We start from the raw sequence: 26,933 nt of genomic DNA, 5'->3' as shown, positions 1-26,933 counted from the left end.
TTGTTGTTTTGTTTTGGTTTTTGGTTGATTTTTTCCACTAGATTAAGTAGCTCTAAGTACCTGGTCCCCATGTTGTGTGTCCTTTGTTCTCAAAGAGGACCAGTGACATCAGGAAGGTGATATTTTGACTTGCAAGTGAATTGGATTTAAGTGAGGCAGGACTGTGCAAAATCACCAGCCTCACTTTCTCCTCCTAAGTCATCTGGGTACAGTGGCAAGACATAGATCAGGATGACTGCAGATGACCCTGGCTGCCATGGAAGACCTTGACCTTCATAAGCTAAGGTCTTTCCCAGGTCTCAGTTTGTCTGAGGCTACACCCATTCAGTGATTAAGGCTAGGTAAGAAATGAGGCCAAATTTCTTTTACCTACTTAAAAAAATTAATCTGAAAGGGAAAGACTCTCAGGGTCTCCATATGGGCTAGAGGAAAGAATTCTAATTCTAGAGTCAGAGAACCTGGATTCAAACTCTGCTACTAGTGCTTCCCGCCTATGTAACCTTGAGAAAGTCACTTGATCTCACTAGTCCTCAGTTTTCTCATTTGCAAAAATGAGGGGATTAGACTAGCTGTTTTCTGCTGTCCATCTCCAAATCTTATGATCCTGTCTACTGAGTATACAGCAGAAGTTTTTCAACAGGACTTTGATGGGCTGGTATGAGTTCAATTTCCAAAATATCTTTTAATTTAAATCATATTTTGTTGATGGTTTTTATGTCTACATTAGTCATTTCCCATCCTTTCCTCGCAGTTTGAACCATCACCTTGTAACAAAGAAAAAGAATCCAGCAAAGACATCTGACACACCAACATTACCTGACAATCTTTCTATTCTAGTGCCCTGTTTCTCTGAGGGGAACCAGGAGGTATGGCGCATTACTTCTTCTCTGGGACCTTCACTGGTGTTTTCCATTGCTCAAAGTTCAACTTCCTCTAAACCATCTTCATTTTCATCGTCCTTGTTACTATACTTACTGATCTGTTGGTTTGGTTTGTTTGCTTTACATCAGTTCATTCAAATCTTCCCATGTTTCTCTGAATCCCTCATATTCATGATTTTTCATGGTACAATATTTAATTACACTCACATGCCAACATTTCATTTGCTACTTGCCAACCAATGGGTACCCACTTTTTAATAGTTCTTTACTAGTATAAAGAATGCTACTTTCAATATTTTAGAATATATTGGTCCTTTCTTTCTCTGTTTGACTTTCTTTGGGCATATGCTCAATAGTGGGATTGCCAGGTCACTGAGTATAGTCTTTATGGCATTTATATAACTCAAACTGAAATCCAGAATAGTTGGGCCACTTATTTCACAGCTCCATCAACAATGTCCCAAGTTTTTTTTATGTTGACCAATATGTAAGGAATGATGTAAAACTTCAGCATAATTTTCATTTCTCTTAGTTGCAGTGATCTGGAGCATGTTTTCATATGTCCATTTAGCATTTGTCAATCTTCTTTTGAAAACCTTTGGTCACTTAGCTATTACAGAATAGCTCTTGATATAATTTGTGCCAAGTTCACGTATATATTTGGATAGCAGACTTTTATCAGTATTATTTGATGCAAATATTTTTCAACTCTATCCTTTATATTTTAATTTTTCATTGATTTTATTCATGTAAAAACTTATTTTATGTTGTCAAAACTGAATGTTTTATCTTTTATGCTATCATCTATTCCGTGTTTGTTTAGCATATTATTCCCTAGTCATAGTTGTAAAAGGTATTCAATTTCTGTTTCTCTTCTATTTTTTCCTATGATCTGATCTTTAACATTTGGGTTGTATCCATTTTCAGTTTATTGCAATATATAGTATAAGTTGCAAGTCTAAAACTAACTTCTGCCAAGCTGTTTTCCATTTTCTCCAGAAATTCTTATGTAAAAGGAAGTCCTTCCTCTAGTAATTTATGATCTTGAATTTATCAAAACCTGTTTTCTGTTAGTAAATATGTATTAAATACCTTCTATACACTGTACACTGAGATAGTAGATGAAAAAGACATTAAAAAAAAAGATATGGTGCGTCCCTCAGCCAGCTTAGAGTTCCCCTTCCTTTTCCTGCCCCATGTCTTTCCTCAGAAAGGAAGCTGACAAATAAGAGGAAAGAAGGAAGGAAGGAAGGAAGAAAGGAAGGAAGGAAGGAAGGAAGGAAGGAAGGAAGGAAGGAAGGAAGGAAGGAAGGAAGGAAGGAAGGAAAGTGAAAAGAAAAAGAGGCTTAATTAATTTATAACAGACAATTGTCTCCTGAATAAGAAAGACTAAACTATATACAAAATCTAATACCTACCTTGGCAGAGAGGGATGATCCCAGAAACTGCAAGTGATAGAAGCAGCACTTTTTAAATTATAGGTTTGTTCAAATCAAAGTTTTTAAGAATTTATTTCACTTGCTAACTAACCATGGCAGAGGTCAAAGGGTATATGTTCTCACTATAGCAGTTCCCCCCACCCCTTCCTGATTCTCTGAGTGGGCATCCAGGTGAGAGGCTGGGCTCCTGGGATAAGTCTAATCAAATTAACTTGCTCAGGAACGTGGAAAGTCTAGGGAACTGGAACTTTTTTTCTAAGCTTGTTAATTGCCACAGAGAAACCACTTTTATGTCTATTTTAAAACTTTGTTATGTTACATTGAAATGTCTTTTAAAATAGGTGTTTTGGTTTGATGTCTTTCATAGTGAGCAGTCTGGATCAGAAGCAGCAGGTTATAAACACATAGGAGAATGACAGTGATTGATAAAGAAACCAAATATATGCTAACTTTCATGTTCTTTTAAAGTTACCTGATGGAATGGAAAGACTAGGCTTGGTTAGTAACACTAACTGACCAACTGCGGGGGAAATCTGCTATTAAGGAAAAGGCTATAGGGTTGTTTTTGCAATTCTGCTGGCAATATATATATATATTAATATTGTAATATGTATACACACATACATATGCATATAATACATGTGTTATACAAAAATAATATATTTAATGCATAACACACACAAATATGCGTGTATTTACATACAAGTACATATTAGTATGCATTTATATACCAATGCATCTGTGTGCATGTACTTATGTATAAATATATATATATTTTTTTAATTTTGTTCTTTGCATGAGAATCCGAAGAAGCAGGGGAAAACATTGGAAAGGCATGTGACCTTTGCTTGAGAAAACTTTAGGTTGTCAGATTAAGATTTTGCCTGCTAGAGAAAAAATAAAAACAATAGCTAAAGAAAAGTTACCCATAGGAGAGGTGGAGTCAAGCAGCCCTAAAGGCTTTGGTCCCTAAAGCATCAAGTCTAGAGATGTATCTAAAATCTCAGATGGGCTTATGATGCTTAAGAAAAGACTCGAGATGAACTAAAAATTCATGCTCTGCTCAGGTCTGAAGGAAGACAAAGGTTAGATAAAGTAGTGACTGCACAATACTAAAGATATTGAATTGCACTGGAGATATTTTTATTTCTTTAAAGCTTGCTCTAAACTCTGTATCAATTTTTAAAATACTATAATTAGTGGCTAGTTAACAACTAACTGTTTTCATGAAAAATTCTATTTTTGATGGAAAAAGCATAATTCAGCAGAAAAGTTTTATATACATACATATATATGCATATATATTTCATAAGTTCTTTGCTAATCAGGTAACTGTATTGAATACATAAAACATTTGTGATTATACCATTCCATCAAACTCAGTGGTTCTGAACCTTCAGATTTGAATAAGTCCTCAAGATTGACCAAAATAAAAAGGAGTGAAATTAAACATGTAGGATCATATAGCTATTACATATCAAAGGTAGTCAATTATACTTAGGGGAGATAATGCTATTTGGACAATGAGGCAATACACCAACCTAGGCCTACCTTGGTGACAATTACCTGATTGCTTTATTAGTAGAGATCAATCAATCAATCAACAAGCATTTCTTAAGCAACTGCTATGTTCCAGGCACTGTGCCAGTCACTGGAACAAAAATCAAAGAGTCTTTGCCCTCAAGGAGCTTATACTCATGCACATATACATGAAATACATACAAGGTAATTTTGTGGTGAGATAAGGCAGCAACAATTGGGGGATCTGGAAAGGTTTTATGTAGAAAGTAACCCGGATTCATAGGATTATGGATTTAGAGCAGGAAGAGACCTTTCAGGCTATTGAGTATAGCTCCCTCATGAGGCACAGAGAATTTAATTAATTTGCCCAGGGTCCTGCAGATAGTAAAAGTCTGGAGTAGGAGTTGAACCCAGGTCTTCCTGACTCCATGTCCACTACCCTGCCCACTATCCTCATGCTTTCATTGAACTGACTGTTGAAAGAAAGCAGGGATTCTAAGCTAAGGCAGCTACATGACCCAGTGGATAGAGCTCCGGTCCTGGAGTCAGGAAGACTCATCTTCCTGAGTTCAAATCCAGCCTCAGACACCTATAGCTGTGTGACCCTGGACAAGTCACTCCACCTTGTTTGCCTCAGTTTCCTTATCTGTAGAATGAGCTGGAGAAGGAAATGGCAAACCACTCCTGTATCTTTGCCAAGAAACACCCAAAGGAGTCATGGAGAATCAGATACAACTGAAACAACTAAACAATACCAGGGATTCTAAGCGAAAGGGAACCACGTATAATAAGGCCACAAAAGGGGACTGGTACTAGGTTGTCACAGGTTTTAAATGCCAAACAAAAGAGCTTGCATTTGATTGTAGAATTAATAAAGAATCACTAAAGTGACTGGAGTACTAAGCTTGGAGTTTAGAAATTGTTCAGTTGTTTTTCAGTTGTGTCCAATTCTCTATGACCCCATTTGGGGTTTTCTTGGTAAAGATACTGGAATTGTTTGCCATTTCCTTCTCCAGCTCATTTTACAGATGAGGAAACTGAGGCAAAGAGGGTGAAGTGACTTACCTAGGGTCACACTGCTAGTGTCTGAGGGCAGATTCGAACTCAGGAAGATGAGTTCCTGACTCCAGGCCTGGCACTCGATTCATTGTGCCACCTGGCCACCCTAGGGTTCTAGAAGACCTGAGTCTTTTATATTCAGACATTTACTAATTGACCCCAAGCAAGTCGATTAACCTCTCTCAACCTCAGTCCCCCCTCTCGCAATGGATTATAAGATCTTTGAAGCCAGGGACCTCATCTTATCCCTCTTGAATACCCATTGTCTGTTACAAAGTCTTAAATACATTATGTATTTCATGAAGCTTTATTGATTGATTACAGATTATAGCAAACTCTTGCAATATTAACACATGATTTTAATTCATAAAACTTTATTTTTCTTTTTTAAAAAAGAGTATCATTACTAAACAGGTTAGATTTTTGTCTTTCTGGGTGGTGGCACAAGTTGAAATAGTCATTTCACAACTATAGGTGCACTGGATTTTGTGTTTTCTTTGTGTGATAGCTTTGCATAAAGTGAGTTTGTAGGCATGATCTACTCTCTGTTCTGTTGGGGCTATTGAGAGAAAACTGCTTGAGATGCTTTCTCTGAGTTTATTATATGTAGCAAACCTCCATGGGAGGAAGTATGGTGTACAAGAAACAACCTTGGGATCTACAGTCACTCTACCTCCATGAAACTTAGTTTATTAGTCTGTAAAATGGGGTATTAAATGAACATATTAATATCTACCCTATTTATTTCTGGGTAAAAGACTTGAAAAAAGAAAAAAATACTTTTTTTTAGGTTGTAAAGGAATATATGAATGTGCTATGTAATTCCCAGAAAGACTGTGTTCAGAAGTGCTTGACTACCTTGAATAGGTGTGATGTTGCAAGATGACAGCTATTCATACTGTGGATGCCTGTTATTAGCATTTCCAAAATCTTCTAGCTTCATGATTGGGACTTTTTCCTTCTGTCTGAGGTTCTACAAAGAAGTGAGTCTTGGGTACAAAGGGTACCAATCTGGAGAAGTCATGTAATAGAACCCGAAATACTGGGGAATGGTATCAAAGGGAACTCTCAGGTATCCCAAGAGCTGGACAAGCAGGCATTTGCCATTTTAAAAAAGTTGAACGGGTCCGTCCCTCTCCATCGCAATGAATTCAAACTTCATGGAATTACAGGATTTAGAGCTGAATGAGACCTTACAGAAATTGCTCAGTCTTCTTCAAGTGATTTTATGAAGTCAGGATTTCAACCCAGGTCTACGTATTCTTCCCACTACTTCATGTGACCCAGTCTTTACATGCCTGTCTTTTGAGGTCTTTTTTTCCCCTGTGTGTACTGATATGACTATCTCTATCTTCGTCTTTCTTTCTCTCTCTATGTTTTTGTCTGTCTTTCTATCTGGTGCAATGACATAGTGCCATGCTTGGAGTTGGGAAGACCTGAGTTCAAATCCAGCTTCAGCCATTTACTAGCTGTGTGACCCTGGACAAATCACTTAACCCTATTAGCCTCACCTATAAAATGAGCTGGAGAAGGAAATGGCAAATCATTCCAATATCTTTGCCAAGAAAACCTCAAATGGGGTCATGAAGAGTGAGACACAACTGAAAATCTGTCTCTCTGTGTCTCTGTCTGTCTCTCTCAAAAAGTTACTTGTTGTAGGAACCTTCTCGATCAACCTTTTCTCCTCAACCTGCTCATCTTCCATCGGACACCATAGTGTGGTGGAAAGGGCACAGTAATGAAATCAAATGACTTGAGTTCAGATTCTGCCCCTGATACTTACTTGCATACCTTTGTGATCTTGGGCAAATCACTTCTCCCTGGGTCTGTTACCCAACTTAAAAATGAGTCAGTCACTCTCTCTTTTTGTTTTGTTTTGTTTTTTTCTTTCTTGTGGTTTCTTTCTTTCATTGGGAGGAGGAAGGGGAGGGAGACAGAGAATATTTAAAACTCAAAAGCTTATGGAAATGAATATTGAAAACTAAAATTAAATAAATTAATTTAAAGAACAAAAAGAACATTTAAAAAAATGAGCAAACAGATTACCAAAACACCTGGAAAGACTTACATGAACTGATGCTGAGTGAAATGAGCAGAACCAGGAGAACATTGTGCATAGTTAACAACCACAAGGTACAACTACTAACTTTGATAGACTGAGCTCTTCTTAGCAATGAAAACATGTAAGACAACTCTGGAAGATGGAAAATATTGTCGATATCCAGACTATGGAGTGTGAATGCAGATTGAAGAATACTGTTTGCTCTCTGTCTCTGTCTCTCTGTCTCTGTCTCTGTCTCTCTGTCTCTCTCTTTTGTTTCTTCTTTCTCATGGCTTCTCCCATTGGTTCTAATTCTTCTGTTCAACATGACTAATGTGAAAATAGGTTTAATATGAATGTGCATGTTGAGCCTATATCAATTTACATGCTATCTTGGGGTGGGGGAGGAGAGATATGGGGAGAAAATCTAGAACTCAAAATCTTAAGGAAGTGAATGTTGAAAACTAAAAATAAATTAAATTTTTTAAAATGAGTCAGCTGGATTAAGTGCCCTCTGTAAGTTTTATCGTTTTGTTTAGCTCTAGAGCAATGAAACTATAAAGATCCTTTCTCCTTCTCAAAAGGAAGACATTGGTGCCACATATCATGACATAAGAGCATCACTAAACCTGATGTCAGGTGCACCTGAAGAAAGCAAAGCATCTGAGTAGGAACAGTCAACTGCTCCAGAAGGGGAAACCCAAATCCCTTTCTAAAAATCTTACCTTGTCTGTCAGGTCCAAGAAGCTGTTGACTTCCATGCAGCAACTGGTCTTCATGGTCTCCATTAGTCTCTTCTCTCAAGATACTCTGCTGAGTGAAGTGATGCTCTCGTGCCTTACAGGAGGAGGCAGTTGCCGTCCTGGAGTACACAGGGGAGGACGGAGAAGCAGGGGAGGGGAGCGGCAAGAGGAAACTCTCCTGTAGAGTTTGTTTAGTTGCTTTTTGGTGTTTCACCTTCTTCTTCTTCATCCCATCTCTCTCTCCTTTCTTAGGACCATTCTGACTGAACCTGGTGAGGTGGAAAAGCTGATCCATATCTTTGGTGAACTCCAACAAGGTCCCCTCAGGACTGGCTTGGAAGAGGCCTTCAGAGCCGTAGTTGGGCCCTTTGTCCAGCATCAGGTGTGCAGAGCAGCCTGGATCCCTAGAGCTTTCCCTCTTTCCCATCTGGAACCTCTGGTTGAGATTGCAGTGACTCATAGACAAGGTGAAGTAAGAGTAGTCTATGGCAATATAAGTTAGCATGAAGTTGATGGTGACGATTGGAGCCAGGATATTCACTTGACCCACAAATATGAACGCCATGGTCACCAGACTGGTCAAGCAAATGGCAGCCACAGGCGTTTTATTGTGTCCTCTCTGCAATAACAACAAAAACTCAAGTATAATTCAGGTGCCACCTCCTATAGAGGGCCCCTATCTAGATTCTCCTAGTTGTTAATGTTCTCTCCCTCTTGAAACTACTTTGTATTATAGTACCATAGAGGCTGTGTGGTGTAGTGGATAGAGAACTACCCTAGGAACCAATAAGACATGGATTGAGGCCCTCCCTCTGACTCATACCAACTGTGTGACCTTGGGTAAGTCACTTGACTTCTCAGTATGCTAGAGAATGCTCTAAGACTATAACTTGTGGAGATAATGCTGACCATGAATTCCTATGCTGACCATGAATTTCCTATGCCAAAGAAATCACTGGTCCAGCTCCTGTTGCTATTATAAGATTACAGATCTAAAGCTGGGAAGGAACTCAGAGGTCATGTAGTTTAACCACCTCATTTATAGATGACAAAAGTGAGGCCCAGAGGGATTTAGTCATTCACCCTTGGTCACATGGATAGTAACTCAACATCAGAGGAGGAACTCAAACCCAGGTCCTCTGAATTCAGGGTTAATATGCTTTCCATTATGCCCAGAAGTGAGATCTCTGTGACAAAGTACATTTTGTATTTACTTATCTTTGTGTGCTGTAATCCTCAATGGAATATAAACTTCTTGAAGGCAGGGAATATTCAATTTTTTGTCTTTATATCCCCATCACCTAATACAGTACCATGCATAGAGTAGGCACTTGATAAGCCTTTCAGAAATTGAATTAATGCAAAAGAGAAGCACATTTCTACAACATTTTCATTTCCCCAAAATTTTACCCCTTTCCTGGTCTTCTAACACCAAAGTCTTAGGAGATACAGAAGGAAAATAATTATTCTTCCCTTATTATATATGGGAAAACTGAGGAGCACAAGAACTAGCAGCCAATCTTTGTTGTTTGTCCTTCCTTCTCAAAGACGACCATTGACATCATGAGGGTGATGTCGTCACTTGCATGTGAGTTGGACCCATTTAGAACTTCTATCCTGAACAATGCCTTGTCAGTTACATGATAGAGAGGAGGAAGAAATGGCAAATGTGAACTAAAATCTGATATAGGTTATGCATGTGCAATCATGTAAAACATATTTCCATATTAGTCACTTTATGGAAGAAAACTAGAGGAAGGAAGGAAGGAAAAAAGGAAGAAAATAGTTTGCTTTAGTCCATAGTCAGACTCTATTAGTTCTTTCTCTGGAGGTGGATAGCATTTTTCTTCGTGAGTCCTTTGGGATTGTCTTGGATCACTGCATTTCTGAGAATAGCTAAGTCATTCATAGTTAATCATCATACAATATTGCTATGTATACTGTTCTCCTGGTTCCACTCACTTCACACTGTATCAGTTCGTGTAAATCTTTCCAGGTTTTTCTGAAATCATCCTGCTTGTCATTTCTTATAGCACAATAGTATTCATCACAATCATACACTGTAACTTGTTCAGCCATTCCCCAATTGATGGGCATTTCCTCAATTTCCAATTTTTAGCTACTACAAAAAGAGCTGCTATAAAATACTCTTCTAAAAATAGGTCCTTTACCTTTTTTAAAAAAATAAATTCTGTTTGGGATACCGACCTAGTAATGGTATTTCTGAATCGAAGGGTATGCACAGTTTTATATCCATTGGGGCATAGTTTCAAATTGTTCTCCAGAATGATTGGGCCAGTTCAGAACTCCAGTAACAGTGCTTTACTGTCCCAGTTTTCCCCATTCCCTGCAACATTTATCATTTTCATTTTCTGTCATTTTAGACAATCTGATAGGTTATGAGTTGGTACCTTAAGAACTGTTCTAATTTTCATTTCTCTAATCAATCGATTTAGAGAAGTTTTTCATAAGACTATAGATAACTTTGATTTCTTTGTGTGAAAACTGCCTGTTCATTTCCTTCAACCATTAATTAATTGGGGAATGACCTGTATTCTTATAAAATGACTCAGTTTTCTACATATTTGAGAAATGAGCTCTTTATCAGAAATACTTGCTATAAAATTTTCCTCCAGTTTTCTGCTTTCCTTCTAATTTTGGTTACATTGGTTTTATTCCTGCAAAACCTTTTTAAATTTAATATTATCAAAATTATCAATTTTACATCTCAATGCCCTCTGTCTCTTGTTTGGTCCTATCCCCTTGGATTTTCATTATTTACCTCTATTTAAAATAATTCAGGTCTTATTCCCAAGCTTTAGTAGGAACTTCTTTGAACTCATCTGAATCTTGAAGCTCCAAGTCAAAAAAGCCCCTTGTCTATGGCATGTCTATGACTGATGCTTTAAAAATGTGGTGTATCATATTTCTTCATCATTTGCTCATATCTTTGTTCTCCTTAGTAACAGAGCCCAACCTCTCACAGCCTACAGCTAATCCATAGACAAGTGTCAGTTTGTCTTTTTCTAAAACCTCTCTATATATGATGGCATGGGAAGTAAATGCCTAAGAAGAAATAAAGACAGCCTCCCATCAATTTCTCTGCTCCTATTTATTCCTGACTCTCCATTCACATAATACCAAAAGAAAGCAATCTGTGATAAAGCAGCATAATGCTGCTGGCATAAGCAAAATCTTGAGACTGCCTTTTCCTCAAACAGAATATTTTTTTTTTGTTTCAGTGACTTTATTAATTTTCTCAAAATTCCTCCCCTCAAGTCCCATCACAACTTATGCTGAGTTATGGGTAGAAATTGACATTAAACGGTTACTATTAGCAACCAGTTCTAAGACAAAGACTCCCAAAAGCTACAAACTGCTTGGAAAATTAGGCAAACTTCAGATTATTCTAGAAAATGACTTTTAAAATACTGCAAGATGTCCACAGATCTGTGATCTCATTAATGTGGGCCACACATTTTCTCTCTATGCTCCCTCACTTGGTGAGCTCATCAGCTCCCATGGGTTTAACTATCTTTTCTTTGCAGATGATTCCCAGATCTACATCTGTCCAGGAGAGATTATTTCATTCTTTGCACTTTGTATCCCTAGTGCCTATCAGAATGCCTGGCACACTGTAAGCACCTGACAAATGCTGGCTGATCGATTAATTCAGTCCTAGTCTTTCTCCAGCCCTGTATCACCACCTGCCTTTTGGACATTTCAAACTGACTTCCCATAGACATCTCAGCAACAACACTCCCATAACAGAATTCATTCTCTCTCCTTCCCTTCCCCCCTCCACTCCCCACTTTCTTCTAAACTTTCCTATTACTGTGAGAAAAGCATCATCTTTCTAATGAGCCAGATTCACAACTTCGTCATCTACTTACCTCTCACCCCAATTCGCCAGTCAGGTACCAAACTTGATCACTTTAATCTCCATGACATCTATCACATATATCTTATCTCTCTACTTGAGTACACCTCTTAAACTGACCATTGAAAGAATTTTCTAATCATCCCCTTTCCCCCTAATTTCTTCCTACTCCAATCCATCCTCCACTCAGCCGCCAAAGCAATTTTCTTAAAATGAAGATCTGACCACATCATCCCCTCCTCAGTAAACTCTTATTATTCGAGGATACACAAAAGCTCCTCTACTTGGCATTTAAAGCTTTTTCCCAGCTTGGATCCATTCTATCTTTCCAGTCTTCTATCACATGCCTCCCCTCTCCCCACTCTGCCACAATCCTGCCACAATCTTGGCCTCTTGATCTTTCTCACTTATGATACTCCATTTTCCATTTCTCCCCTTGCACTGGCAATTCCTTTTGCCTGGAATGGACTCCCCACTCACTTTCTCCTCTTACAATCCCTGGCTTCCTTCAAGACTCCGCTCATTGGCCACCTTCTGCAGGAGGCCTTTTCCAATCCCTAAAGCTACTACTGTCTTTTCTTCTAAGGTTGCCTTGTATCTACTTTTGTAAAGTATCTGCAAATGTCTACGTGTGTATATGTTTGTTGTTGTTGTGTCGTTTCAGAGACTCCATTTGGGGTTTTCTTGGCAGAGATTCTGGTGTGGTTTGCCATTTCCTTCTCCAACTCATTTTGCAGATGAGGAGACTGAGGCAAACAGAGTTAAATGATTTGCCCAGAGTCGCACAGCTAGTAAGTGCCAGATTTGAACTCAGGAACTCAGTCTTCCTTACTCTCTATCCACTGCACTACCTAGCTGTCCCACATGTTGTTTAGGCCATTAGAATGGAAGTTCTTCTGACGGAGTCTGATTGCAGACTGAAGTACACCATTTTCATTTCCTTTATCTGTTCATGCTTTTCCCCCCTTTGGTCTGTTTCTTCTTTCACAACATGATGAATATGGAAATGTTTTACATAATTGCACATATATAACCTACTTAAAATTCTTACCTTTTTAGGAAGGGGGAAGGGAGGGAGGGAGAAAATTTGGGACTCAAAAAAATTTTTTAAAGGAATAAAAGTTCTTTGAGGTAAGGAACTCTTTTCACCTTTTCTTTACATCCCTAGCACAGTGTCTGAAACATAGTAGGCATTTAATAAATACTTGTTGATTGACTGTCTCCATCACCAATCTCCTTTATGACCGTGGGCACATCAGTGGGGAAATGTTTTATCTATGGGCTCTTGATTATACAAAGAACCCCATAAGTTGAGTGCAAATGTTGCTATTCCCATTTTACAGATAAAGAAACTGAGACCCAGAGAGGTCAAGTGACTTGCTCAGTCATACAACTAAGAGATAACAGGATTGAGACTCAAAGCCAGGCCTTCTGTCTCTAAGTTCAATGCTCTTTACACTGTTAGTCCACAGTCTGCCCAAGGGACAGAGCTGGCCAGAAATGAAGAAATGTGCTGATTAGATCAGGACCAATCCAATAGTCAGAAAAGAAAAGAAAAAATCCTTTTATTTACTGCAATGACAAATGGACTGGAGGGTAAGAGTTAAGTTCTCTGACTTCCATATAAACCTTGGAAGGAGTTCCTCTGTGGTTTTCTGTCAACCCAGAAGAAATCAGCTGGTGAATTGAGCTGAGGGAAATGACCACCACATTCTAGTATAAAATGTCATTAACCTGGAAACTTTTCCCAAAAGGTATATGTGTTGTGGGCGAGGGATCTATTTATTCACAAGGCAGTGTGGTATACTGAAAAGAGCCTTGGATTTGGAAGAACATGGGTTTGAATCTCAGCTTTGCTTATACAACTTAAGTGACCTTAGGTAACTTATGTAACTTCTTTGGGTTCCAGTTCCCTCTTCTATAAAATGAGAATAAACTAGCTGATATCTAAGACCCTTTCCAACTCCCAGTCTGTGGGCCTGTGGCCAGTATTGAAGACACCTAAAAAATCATTGCCTCTCCAGAGAGGTCAATGCAAACATCATCTCTGTCATCTTTTTGCCTCAGAACATGACTCACCCCATGCCCCAGAAATGTCAATGCTGGGACCACTTTCTCTTGAGCAATGCACTGCAGTATACGGGGGGCTCCATACAGACCCCCCATGCAAGAGGCCAATGAAGAGATGTACAGCCCTAAGAGGAACAGGAAACCCACTAAAGACACCTGGAAGAGAAGACCACAGAGGGAGAGAATGAATATGCTACTCTTGAAAACAAACCCACCGAGTCAACCCCAATCACTATCCTATAATGGCTCCCCTGGCTGGTTGACCTCACAATTCTCTAGGTCCAGGAGATAGAGTCACCCCCAACTCACACACCTATGTGCATGGCCTTCTATGTGCCAAGCACTGGGTTAGGTGTTAGGAATCAAAAGACAAAAAGAAACAGCCCTTGCACCAAAAGAGTTCACATTCTACTGATGTGTTTCTCAAATGAATTTGTGATTTCTTCAATGGATGTTCTCTCCAGTGGTGCAGAATGTGACCAATCCATGCCTGCTCTGCCTGTGTGACTTTTGTCCTCCCATAACTGATGGGTTGGCAGTTTTTGAATATCCTCTTGAGGGAGAACTGAAGTGTGGAGTCTCTCTGCTAGCTCTTCTGCATCTCTGAGATCACATTTGCTCAATATTTGCTCAGGATTCTCAACAGTTCCCTAGCTCTGGACTTTTTTTCTTTTTTTGGCTTTGGAGTCACTTTTAAGATGTTCCTATCATTCTTCTTGAATGCTGACTTTGTACCTATGCTATGGCATTCTGTTTTCCCCCACCGGGGCTTCGTCCTGGAAGTAAAGATGTCTTTTGGCCTGTATAGGATTCTCCACTTTGCTAATAGAATACCCTCCCTCCCCTCCCTCCACCTATAGTGCCCATGCTTTTTGTTACATGGCAATAATTCTTTCCAAGTTTCCAATACAGTGTTTTTATTGTCTCCAGCCTTCCTGTGAGCTTTTTTAAAAATTGAGATATTTCATTTTTCCTTACTAATTAGTGCCTACATTTTTGTTAGGGTCCTATTGTCTATAAATGAATGGAACCTTGGGATGGATTGCTTTGGCTTTGGTACAACTGAATGGTAAGTCTAATTAGCTTTTAAAATTACTTTTCACATGATGTATTGGATAGCGCACTGAGGTTGGACATAGGAAACCAGAAGCAGAGTCTCTTACCTCTGCCCATTTACAACATGAATGATTTGGGGCTAGCAACATGGAGATGATAGTGCTGAAATCCCCTGTTTCATGCAGTTTTTTGTAAGGAAGTATTTTGTAAACTGAAAAGCAATACAGAACTTGGATGACAGTTCTGTGGAGAATCTTCTCTTGTCCCTCAAAATATATGTACCTAAATGTATCTCTGGGCAGCTAAGTGGCACAGTGAATAGAGTGCCATACCTGGAGTCAGGAAGACTCATCTTTGTGAGTTCAAATCTGGCCTCAGGCACTTACTAGCTGTGTGACTCTGGGTAAGTCACTTACCCCTGTTTTCCTCAGTTTCCTCATCAATAAAATAAGCTGGAGAAGGAAATGACAAACCACTCTAGTATCTTTGCTAAGAAAAAGCCAAATGAGGTCACAAAAATTCAGGCATGACTGAACAAAAATCTATTTCTGTCTGAAAAGCAGAAATAACTGTAACGTAATTGTGAGTTTTGACAGATGATAAAACACAATTCCCTCCTCTTAGGAAAAGGGTAGTGGAGCATGGATTCAGAACGCTGCATCCTTAGTCATCCACAGTTGCTTTATCAGAAAGTTTTGTTTGATGGTTTCTTTCTTCCAAGGAAAGGATCAATGGGGGAGGTGGTGAGGGAGGAGGGTGTTACAATAGGAAATGACTACAATATATTTTTTTAAAGGCTTCAATAAAAATCATTTTTAAAAATGTGTTTTAAGAATGCTAATGTTTTCAAGAGTGAACAATCCTGGGAAGACCAACTTAGAATCAGGAAGAAGGTACTGAGAACAGGATGTGAAAAGTACATACATGGTAGGGAGTGAGGGTAGGGGTTATAGGATTGAAGATAAAAAGGTATTGAACTTTAGGGGTCCAAAGGCAGAGGACCAGAGATCTCCAAGCATATTTCAATAAGAGGTAGTTGTTTATAGAAACTGGGAATCAGAAAGCCAAATAATTTGATGCAGATGGGAGGGATCTCCAGGGTAGCCAGAAAGGAATATTGATCAGTGAGTTAGAAAAGGATTACAAGTAGGGACCACTCACTGTGTGGAATTTTTCCAGGCACAATGGATTTAGGAAAAAGGGCCACCAGCTCTGGGAGGTTTCTGTGAATAGGACAATGGGGAACTGTTATCAGTTCTCAGAATCTCAAACAAGGCCCTGAAAAGCAGTCTGGCCTCGACTTGGAGGTAAGATCTTTGGGGCACAGACAGAAAGAATCTGCTGCTGTGCCCTTTTCAAACTCACTCTACAGTAAAGCAACTCTCTTTAATCCTCAAGCTCCCACTCCTTCTGTCTCCTGATGATACCAACTGAAATCTAGCCCTCACCTGACAGCACCACAGTCTTGGACAATCTGATGTTTCCTGATTCTTCTTTCATATCCTAAAACCATAGGATGAGGAGGTCTTGGTTTGCTGCTTCCAGACCCTTGAATTGCTACCATCATTCAATACCATCTCTTCTAGTCTCATTCCCTTTCTTCACATATTGGCCAAATGGTCAGTCAGTTCAGCAGCATTCTATCCTCTGGCTTTGCCCGTCTAATGTTCTCACTCATTTCTATTAAACCCTGGGTAGCCCTCATCCCCCTTCCAACTTTTTTTTAGGGAACTGAGGTTAAATAACTTGCCCAGGGTCACAGAGTTGGTACATGTCTGAGGCCTGATTTGAATTCAGGTCCTCCTGACTCCAGGGCCAATGCTCTACCCACTGTACCACCTTGCTGCCCTGTGTAGTCCTCATTCTCAGCCTTCTCTTTTCCTCTACCACAAATCTTACTGATGAGGCCCACTACAAATTGATGCTAGATAACTTAAATTTCAGCTTCTAGAAATCCTTTTATTCATCTCATGGCTTTCCTATCACACTCCCCTAGCAGCTGTTCAAACTGTTTTCTCTTTCTTCAAGTACCCAACTCTACCTCATTCCCACTCTTTCTCAACAGATAATCTTTAAGAACAGTGGGGCCCAAACAAATAAAATTGATAAACTTTTGGTCAATTTTGTTAAAAAGAAAGAGTAAAAAACCAAATGACCAATATCAAAAATAAAAAGGGTGAACTCACCTCCAACAAGAAGGAAATTAAAACAATAATTAGAAATTACTTTGCTCAACTGTATGCCCGTAAATTTGACAATCTAAGTGAGATGGATGAATATTTAAAATATGTACACTGCCCAGATTAACAGAAGAGGAAGTTGAATACTTAAATAACCCCATCTCAGAAAAAGAAATTGAATAAGCCATTAACTACCTAGGAAAAAATCTCCAGGACCAGATGGATTTACAAGTGAATTTTATCAAACATTTAAAGAACAGTTAATTCCAATACCATTTAGATTATTTGGAAAAACTAATGAAGAAGGAGTCCTACCAAATTCTTTTTATGATACAAATATGGTTCTGATACCTAAATCAGGAAGAGTCAAAGCAGAGAAAGAAAATTATAGGCCAATTTCTCTAATGAATACAGATGCGAAAATTTTAAATAAGATGTTAGCAAAAAGAATACAGCAACTTATCACAAGAATAATACATTATGATCAGGTAGGGTTTATACCAGGAATGCAGGGCTGGTTCAATATTAGGAAAACTATCAGCATTATTGAGCATATCAAGAACAAAACTAACAGAAACCATATGATTATCTCAATAGAGGCAGAAAAAGCTTTTGACCAAATACAACACCCACTCCTATTAAAAACCTTAAGAGCATAGGAATAAATGGAGCTTTCCATAAAATAATAAGCAATATTTACCTAAAACCATCAGCAAGCATTATATGAAATGGGGATAAGCTAGATGCATTTTCAGTAAGATCAGGGGGGAAACAAGGATATCCTTTATCACTACTGTTATTCAATATGGTACTAGAAATGTTAGCCTTAGCAATAAGAAAAGAAAAAGAAATCGAAGGAATTAGAATAGGCAAAGAAGAAACTAAGTTATCACTCTTTGTAGATGATATGATGATATACGTAGAGAATCCTAGACAATCAAGTAAAAAACTACTTGAAATAATAAAGAACTTTGGCAAAGTTGCAGGTTACAAAATAAACCTACATAAATCACCTGCATTTCTATATATTACTAACAAAGCCCAATAGCAAGAGATAGAAAGAAAAATCCCATTTAAAGCTATGGTAAACACTATAAAATATCTGGTAGTCTACCTGCCAAAACAAACACAGGGACTATATGAACACAATTACAACACGCTTTTTAAACAAATAAAGTCAGATCTAAGTAAGTGGAAAGATATCAGTTGTTCATGGTTAGGCCGAGCTAATATAATAAAAATGACAATTCTACCTGAATTAATTTATTTATTCAGTGCCATACCAATCAAACTACCAGAAAATTATTTTGTAGAGCTAGAAAAAATAATATCAAAATTCATCTGGAAGAACAAAAGGTCCAGAATATCAAGGGAATTAATGAAAAGAAATGGTAGGGAAAGTGGCCTAGCCCTACCAGATCCCAAATTGTATAAAAAAGCAGCAATCATCAAAACCACTTGGTACTGGCTGAGAAATAGAGGGGTAGACCAGCAGAATATGTTAGATACTCAAGATACAGTAGTCAATGAATATAGCAATCTAATATTTGATAAAGCCAAGGACCCCAGCTTCTGGGACAAGAACTCACTGACAAAACTGCTGGGAAAACTGGATAAGAGTGTGGCAGAAACCGGTCATAAATCAATGCCTGACACCGTACACAAGAATAAAGTTCAAATGGATACATGATCTAGGGATAAAGACTGATACTATAAACAACGGGAGCAAAAAATAGTGTATCTGTCAAATTTATGGAGAATAGAGAAATTTATGACCAAACAAGAGATACAGAACATTATGAAGTACAAAATGGATAATTTTGATTACATTACATTGAAAAGTTTTTGCATAAACAAACCCAACGCAACCAAGATTAGGAGGGAAGCAGAAAATTGGGAAAAAAAAATTTTTGTAACTAGTGTCTGTGACAAAGGCCTCATTTCTAAAATATATAGAGAACTAAGTCAAATGTACAAGAATACAAGTCATTCCCCAATTGATAAATGGTCAAAGGATATGAACAGGCAGTTTTCAGAGGAAGAAATTAAAGCTATCTACAATCATATGAAAAAATGCTCTACTACTACTGATTAGAGAGATGCAAGTCAAAACAACCCTGAGATATCACAGCTATCAGATTGGCTGTTACAAAACAGGAAGATGATAAATGTTGAAGAAGATAAGGGAGAGCTGGAACACTAATTCATTGTTGGTGGAGCTGCAAGTTGATCCAACCATTCTGGAGAGCAATTTGGAACTATGCCCAAAGGGCTACAAAAATGTGCATACCCTTTGACCCAGCAATATTGCTTCTAGGACTGTATCCCAAAGAAATCATAAAAATGGGAAAGGGTCCACATGTAAAAAATATTTATAGCAGCTCTCTTTGTGGTGGCCAAAACTGGAAATCAAGGGGATGCACATCAATTAGGGAATGGCTGAACAAGTTGTGGTATATGAATGTAATGGAATACTATTATGCTATAAGAAATGATGAACAGAAAGACTTCAGAGAGGCCTGGAAGCACTTATATGAACTGATGCTGAGTGAAAGGTGCAGAACAAGGAGAACTTTGTACACAGTAACAACTGCAGTATGCAAGGAATTTTTCTGGTAGACTTAGTCCTTCACAGCAATGCAAGGACCTAAAAAATTCCCAATGGACTCTTGAGGCAAAATGCCATCCACATCCAGAGAAAGAACTATGGAACTGGACTGCAGAATGAAGCAGACCATTTTCTCTTGTGTTATGTTTTGTTTTGTTTTATGGTTTCTCCCATTCATTTTAATTATTCTATGCAACATGACTAAGGTGAAAATGTATTTAATAGGAACGTATGGGTAGAACCTATATAAGGTTGCACACTGTCTTGGGGAGGGAGTAAGGAGAGTGGGGGGACAGTGTGGAAGGGAGGGAAAAAAATCTAAGATATATGAAAGTGATTGTAGAGAACTGAAAACAAATAAAATAATTTAAAACAAAGAAAGGAGCAGAACAAGGAGATCATTGTACACAGTAACAACCACAGTGTGTGAGGAATTTTTCTGGTAGACTTAGCCCTTCACAGAAATACAAGGACCTACAACATTCCCAAAGGACTCTTGAGGCAAAATGCCATCCACATCCAGAGAAAGAACTATGGAACTGGATCACAGAATGAAGCAAAATATTTTCTCTTGTGTTATATTTTGTTTTGTTTGGGTTTTTCTCATGGTTTCTCCCAATCATTTTAATTCTTCTATGCAACATGACTAATGTGAAAATGTGTTTAATGATTGCATGCTGTCTCAGGGAGGGAGGAGGGATGGAGAAGGAGAAAATCTAAGACTTATGGAAGTGATTATAGAAAACTAAAAACAAATTAATAATAAAAATAAATTAATTAATTTAAAAAAAGAACAGTAGGGTCCTCCACTAAGAGCTCTGCCATTCTCCTTCTTCCATGGTTCAAAATCTTTGTCTCCACCCATTCTTTCTTCCTTTCTTTTGATCACCAAGGACGAAATGGCCTTCCTCTTTGCAGAGGCTAATTCTTCCGCCTATATCCTTGATCACTTCTCCTCCTATTTCCAAGGCTTTAGTTGGGCAATCATCCCAACACCATCATTCTGTCTCCATCCTCTCATGATCTACTGTCTCCTTCTCCTCTTCCCGCAAATAAGCTCAGGTCTCCTTTTTCCTAAAAATACCTTCCCTTTATCCTTCTGTTTTAGGTCCTATCTCTTCCTTATTGTCAAATTTTACATAAAGAATAGTTCATACTCACCCCTCCCCTATGTCCCCACTACCACTTTTACTTCTTTTACTTGTTCCTACTGAAGCAACTCTCTAAAATCACCAATTACCTCTTATTAGCTAAATTCAATAACCTTTTTCCAATCCTGATCCTTCTTCACCTTGACCTCTCTGTAGTATTTAGTACTATAGACCATTTCTCTCCTCAATATTCTCTCCTCTTACAACCTCAATAACAATGCTTTGGGGAGGGGGGGAGTTATCTCCCTAGACACACTTTATCTTTCTTCTTTATTGGTCCACCTTCCTTTCTCCACTCTAAAACTGTCCTTAGTCTTCTTTTCTTCTCTCTATAACTTTTCCACTGTATATCTTATTCACTCCTATAGAGAACTGCCCCTCCAGACAGATGCCTCCCAAATCTAGATCTCCTCACTGTTTTTACTTCTTCTCTAGGTTCAAGTTTCCATTTCTAATAACCTACTGGCTATCCCCTCCTAAATATCTTATCGAGACCTCAAATTCAAATGTCAACCAGAATTTCTTAAGCATCTACTTTGTGCAAGGCACTGTGCTAGGTGTTGGTGATACAAAGATGAAAAATGACACAGCTGCTGCTCTCAAGATGCTTATAAACTGAGCAGAGGGATGAGACATAGTGACCATGGACATGGGCTCTGTGATGAGCATAATAACTTGTTGGACATGTTGGGGCTTCCCTTCTTTACAGAGGAGCAGGACAAAAGAGTTACACAACAACCGGTCAATTAGAAGGATTTCTGAGACTCAGAGCTGCTTGACATACCAGTTATCCTTTGCAAGTGAACTCTAGCCAAATTTGGAGATATCTGTAACTGCCAGAAACCACAGAGCCAGCCTTGATCAGCTCAAGAGCAACCTTGAGCAGAAGCTGCACACTCAAAACCTTACTCGAGACTTCTAAATATCATGCTGCCTGGCTTATTGTGTCTACAGATGTCTTCCCCCTTACCAGCCTCCTCCACCCCCGACACACACACACACACACACACATATGCACACACACACACACACACACACACACATGCAAAAACTTTTCAAAAGAAAGGTTATTATCTCACCCTTTTCCCACTCCCCTTTGCACAGCTGAGAACTCTCTCTCCCTCTCTGCTCCCTTGTAGGCTATTCTCTCCCTTATAAGCCTCTTCTCAGACCATAAGTGCTTTGTAATCTGTGATTGAACTCAGTCTCATTTCAGGTCCCTTCATGGGCCTGGGGGTCTTTTGTTAACAAGATATATAATTAAAACGAATCCTACCATCTTCCTTTCAAACTCTGACCCACAGCCTCACTTCCCTCTTTTCTCCTTTGACTCCTTCTTCCTATTGTTCCTATTTCTATGACCTCTTCCACATCACACACCATTTTTCCACTCGTATTGACTTCTACCCTAGTTATCTCTTGGACTATGGTAATAGCCTCCTAATTGGTCTCCCTCTCTCTGGTCTCTATCCCATCTCCTCTAATCTATCCTTCACACAGCACCCAAAGTAAGCTTAATGTTACTCCCCTGTTCAAAGATCTTCAGGAGCTCCCAACTACTTACAGGATAAAATGTCAACTCCTTACCATGGTATTCAAACCCCTTCTTCTATTCTAGCTTTCCACTCCTGTGTCTCACCACTCTTTCCTATATTTATGTTTCTGCCAAATGTGACTGAACTACCACGCATTCTCCAGATTCCTCCTGATCTCTTTCACCTTGATATATTTAAATATGTTGTCACCTATGTCTGAAATGGATTCCTGTCTCATCTTTGCCTTCCTTCAAGGTCCAGCTCATGTCACCTCTTTCAAAAAGTCTTCCTTGATTCCTTAACCCCCAACTAGAGGTGATTTTTCACCTCTGAATGTCTCCTGGTCTCTATATGATCTCTTCTATTCATTTGCTTTATTTTATCTTGTATTATGATTACTTGTTTACATGTCCCAGCCCTTGACTAGACTATAAACCCCATGAGGGTAAGGACTCTGCCATTTTTCATCTTTATACACAGTGTCCAGCATAATGCCTTGCCCATGGTACGTTTGTCCATAAGTCATTGATCATTTATTAGCCACTCACTATTTGTCAGGCATGATGTTAAGAGCTAGGGATGCAAAAAAGGGCAAAAACAAAGTCTCTGCCCTCAAGGAGCTCCCATTCTAATGGGAGAGACAACTAAGTGCAAATGAGATATACACAACCTAATCTGGAGGTCATTTCAGAGGACACTTAAAAAGTCTTGCTTCCTCAATGGCCAGGAAAATCAAGGGAGAATGTTACAGCTGAGCCCCATGTACAGGGATGAAGGTAGGAAGAGACATGGGCACACAATCCTCTCTGCTTATCAATCAGCCAGTTAGATGGGGCAGTGGACACAGCAGGGGGTCTAGGAGTCAAGAAGAATTGAGTTCAGCTCTAACCCCAGATGCTTACTATTTGTGTGACCTGGGCAAGTCACTAAACCTCTATTTGCCTCAGTTTCCTTATCTGTAAAATGTAAATAACAGTAGCTACCTTATAGGTTTGTTGTGAAGATCAAATGAAATTATAATCGTAAAGAACTTAACACAGTGTCTGGCCATGTAGTATATTATAGTAGTACAGTAGTATAGATATATGTAGTATATAAGTGCTAGCAATTATTATTATCACCTATTATCAGTCAATAAGCATTTACTAAGCATCTATTGGAATCAGGAAGACCTGAGTTCAAATCTGGATTCAGGCACACTAGCTGTGTGACCCTCGGCAAGTCACTTAACCTCTTCCTTAATCTACTAGAGAAGGAAATGGCAAACCACTCCAGTATCTTTGCCAAGAAAAATCTATGAACTGTATTGGTGTGCTGTGATCCATGGGATCCTGAAGAGTGGGACATGACTGAGCAACTGAGCAACACTTATACTACGGTCAGACTCGTGGTCAGACACTAGAAGACATCAGGGACCTTAGAAGTCATCCAATCCAATCCAACTCCTTCATTTTACACATGAGGAAACTGAGGCCCAGAAAGGTTAAGTGATTTGACCAGATCATGAAGGTCATAAGTTAATTTAGAAATTAGCAGAGTTGAACTTTGAACCCAGGTTGTCTGACTCTGATTCCACTGTGCTTTCTCTTGTGTACTATCATAGAAGATGGGAGCCAAAGAAAAGTCAAGAGGAAGGTTCCAGGGTCACAGTCTTCAAAGGAAAGAGAATTTTCCCCCCTCCTGGAATTTTCCTGGGTGATGGCAGTGGAAATCACCAAGAGCTGGCTGCCAAGGAGTCTGCTTTGGGGGAGTTTTCTAGGAAGGATTTGTCATAACATACCCACAAATATTTCCTGTACCAGTTCCTGTTCACTACTCAGAACCCAAAGCTGTATATTTCCGTTTTTTTGTGGGCTCTACATCTACCTGTGTCAGGAAGCAGCCATTTCTCCTATCTAGAAAGCTTATCTCCACCTCTTCTCCTAAATGAGCTTCTGTGTGTGTGTGTGTGTGTGTGTGTGTGTGTGTGTGTGTGTGTGTGTGTGTGTGTGCCCGTGTGGGCATGCGCGCATATCTGTAATTAACTTCTCCCCATTCCTCCTACCTGGCCTATTTTTAGAAGCTTTCCCAACTTCATTAAATGTTTCCATCTCAGTTTCTTTATCCTGGTCAAGGGATCTTTAGTCTAGCCCTCCTGCCACATCTTTATGATTTGAGAATGGAATTTCCACCCACAGAGATTCCATGGTCCTTCCTTTGTTTGATAGAATTTTTTTTTAATCTCTCCCTGTTTATTTGGTTCTGCCCTCTTCCTGACCATGGTGGGCTGCTGAGGCTCTTCCATTTAGATTGTAGCCTTTTAAAGTTCATTCATCTCTAGTGAATTCTGTTATAAAAAGAAACAAGGTCAGCCTTACAAAAATAATAGAGTGGAAACCAGCTGCCTCATCAGACCACTTCTTGAGAGTTGTGTCGTGTTCTGGGGACCACATTTTAAAAATGCTGACAAACTAAAGGTGTCTAGGTGGAACTAGAATAATGCAGGGGCAAAAAAACCTATCACATAAGGATCAATTTAAGGAATTAAGGATATTTCAGATGAGAGGAAATAATCTTAATCTCTATGGTTCCAGAGGAGAAAATTAGCCCCAGTGTGGCAACTCCAGGGAGAATGAATCCAGATCACTGCACTGAAGAATTATTTGAGAGTAACCATCTCACAATGGATTGTGCTGCCTTGTGCAGTAATAAGGTCCCTATCATTATAGGCCATAGGATCATAGACTTAAAGCTGAGAGGGACTTCAGAGTTCCTATAGTCCAATTTTACTGATGGGAAAACTGAGGTCTGCTGAGGTTAAGTGACTCTCCCGTGGTCACACAGGTAGTAAGAAGATATGAGATTTGAGCCCAGGTCCTCTAACTTTAGGTGAGCTAGGTGGTACTGTGAATAGGGCACCAGACCTGGAGTCAGGAAGACCTGACCTCAGACCCTGGACAACTCACTTAACCCTGTTTGCTTCAGTTTCCTCATCCGGAGAAGAAAATGGCAAAACACTCTATTATCTTTGCTAATGAAACCCCAAATGGGGTCATGAAGAGTTGGTCATGACTGAACAACAACAATTTCTCATTTTAAAGCTAACCTTTTTTCTACTATCTCATGTTCTTTTGGGTGTTTGAATCAAGGCTAGATGACTACTCATAAGGGATATTACAGAGAATGACCCTGCATTATATAGCAATTTAAAATATAAGGTCTCTTCCAACTCTGAGAATTTATCATTCTCTAAAGGCCAGTAGACTTCTCACTGATGAAATTTAAGAGGCAAGAAGATCCCTTTGCCCCCAGAATATGTCTCTTCATTTGTTCACATGTGCCTGCAATTCCCTTAAACTGAAAAGAACAAAACTTTTTATTCCCTAATTAGAGACAAGACTTAAATTGAAAATATCCCTTGGAGAGGAATGGCATTTACACTAAGAGATCTAATATCAACATGTTGACTAATATCAACTTCTTTTCTAAGGGTTTGGTTTGATAGAGGAATGGAGAGAGAGATTGGGCAATCTCTGGCACATGATGGTCAGTTTTAGGCAAGAGGGAAAGGCAAAGAAAAGAAAGTTGATGATGCATGAGGACAATTGACTTCTCCACAATTGTGCTTAGGAACAGACTGGAAAGAATCCTTTTCTATCATGAACAATCTTTCCCTAATTTAACTGCTGTACAACTTACAAATTTTCAATGATCAGGTTTTCCTAAATGAGGAAGTGGAAAGGGGGAGGAAATGGGAACCTGATGGGACCTAGGGCAGTTAAGTGACACAATGGATAGAGTGCCAGACCTGGAGTCAGGAAGACTCCTCTTCCTGAGTTCAAATCTGACCTCAGACACTTACTAGCTGTGTGACCCTGAACAAGTCACTTAACCATGTGTGCTTGTTTCTTCATTTATAATATGATCTAGAGAAAGAAATGGCAACTTATTCCAGTATCTTTGCTAAGAAAAGCCCAAATAGGGTCACAAAGAGTCAGACACTACTGAAAATGACTGACCAATAGCAACAAGAGGGAGAATGGGAAGGGGAGGGGAAGGGAGTTTCTCTTGTATTCCATCTCATGAAGACCAGGGATGTTTCCTTACAATTCATCCCACAGAAGGGAAAAGGTAATAAACCTAAACCTAATAAAACCCAGAAATTAATGGCCAATGAAAATCTTTCATCTTACTGAGCTTCTCTGAAATTAGAAGGGCATCTTAGGCCCTTCTCTTCTACAAACTCAAGGAGGGACAAAGGGCCTGTTGGGGAGCTGAGAAATACTAAGATATCTTCAAGCCTTGAGTTTCCAGTGGTGCCAGATGAGACTTGCTGAAAACCTGTTTGCTAAAACATGCCACTGTGGAATGTACAGAATTCACTAATCTTGCTACCCTTCCTCTCAGTGCACAGTGCACTAAATCTGAAAAATAAAGGGGTTCTCACCCAGCCAAGAAAAACACTGGGCACTGCAGAGACTTTCCGTGAGAGCACAATGTCCTGGAGAAGTCAGAACAGGGCTCATACCATAGTCCACAGCCTCCACCCTAGTTGGGGTCTTTGCCATCAGCCTATCTCTAAAGTCCTTCCTCTTCTTGTTCACTCCCCTCCTTTCTCTGCTCACTGGCCTCTTCCTCATTCAGTGGGTAGGGGCAAGGGAAGGACAGGAAAATCACAGTAGTGTGGTTAGCTTCTTATGTATAGCTCCGGAGAAAGGGTAGGTAATGGTAGAGGTTGGAACCATTGCTTAGAGTAAAGGGTTTCGATTCCTTGTAGATTTCAACCGCTG

At 39.2% G+C, this 26,933-nt stretch overlaps 1 protein-coding gene across 2 annotated transcripts in view; it reads right to left on the bottom strand.

Annotated features, from left to right (window-relative positions):
• The window catches only part of SLC12A8 (solute carrier family 12 member 8), a 188,467-nt gene that overhangs the window by 14,357 nt on the left and 147,177 nt on the right, over positions 1 to 26,933 (bottom strand). The window contains exons 9-10 of one of the 2 annotated variants that reach the window (XM_072613747.1): positions 13,644 to 13,790; positions 7,667 to 8,303 (exon numbers count right to left, since the gene is read on the bottom strand). In XM_072613747.1, coding sequence (XP_072469848.1) covers positions 7,667 to 8,303; positions 13,644 to 13,790 — 784 coding nt within the window. The remainder of the gene's footprint in view (positions 1 to 7,666; positions 8,304 to 13,643; positions 13,791 to 26,933) is intronic. The other variant, XM_072613748.1, reaches the window with a different exon arrangement.

This window comes from Notamacropus eugenii, chromosome 5 (assembly GCF_028372415.1).
Source record: "Notamacropus eugenii isolate mMacEug1 chromosome 5, mMacEug1.pri_v2, whole genome shotgun sequence".
Classification (NCBI taxonomy): Eukaryota; Metazoa; Chordata; class Mammalia; order Diprotodontia; family Macropodidae; genus Notamacropus; species Notamacropus eugenii.
The sequence above is the reverse complement of the archived record's forward strand: the minus strand, read 5'-3'. Positions and strand labels throughout refer to the sequence as shown.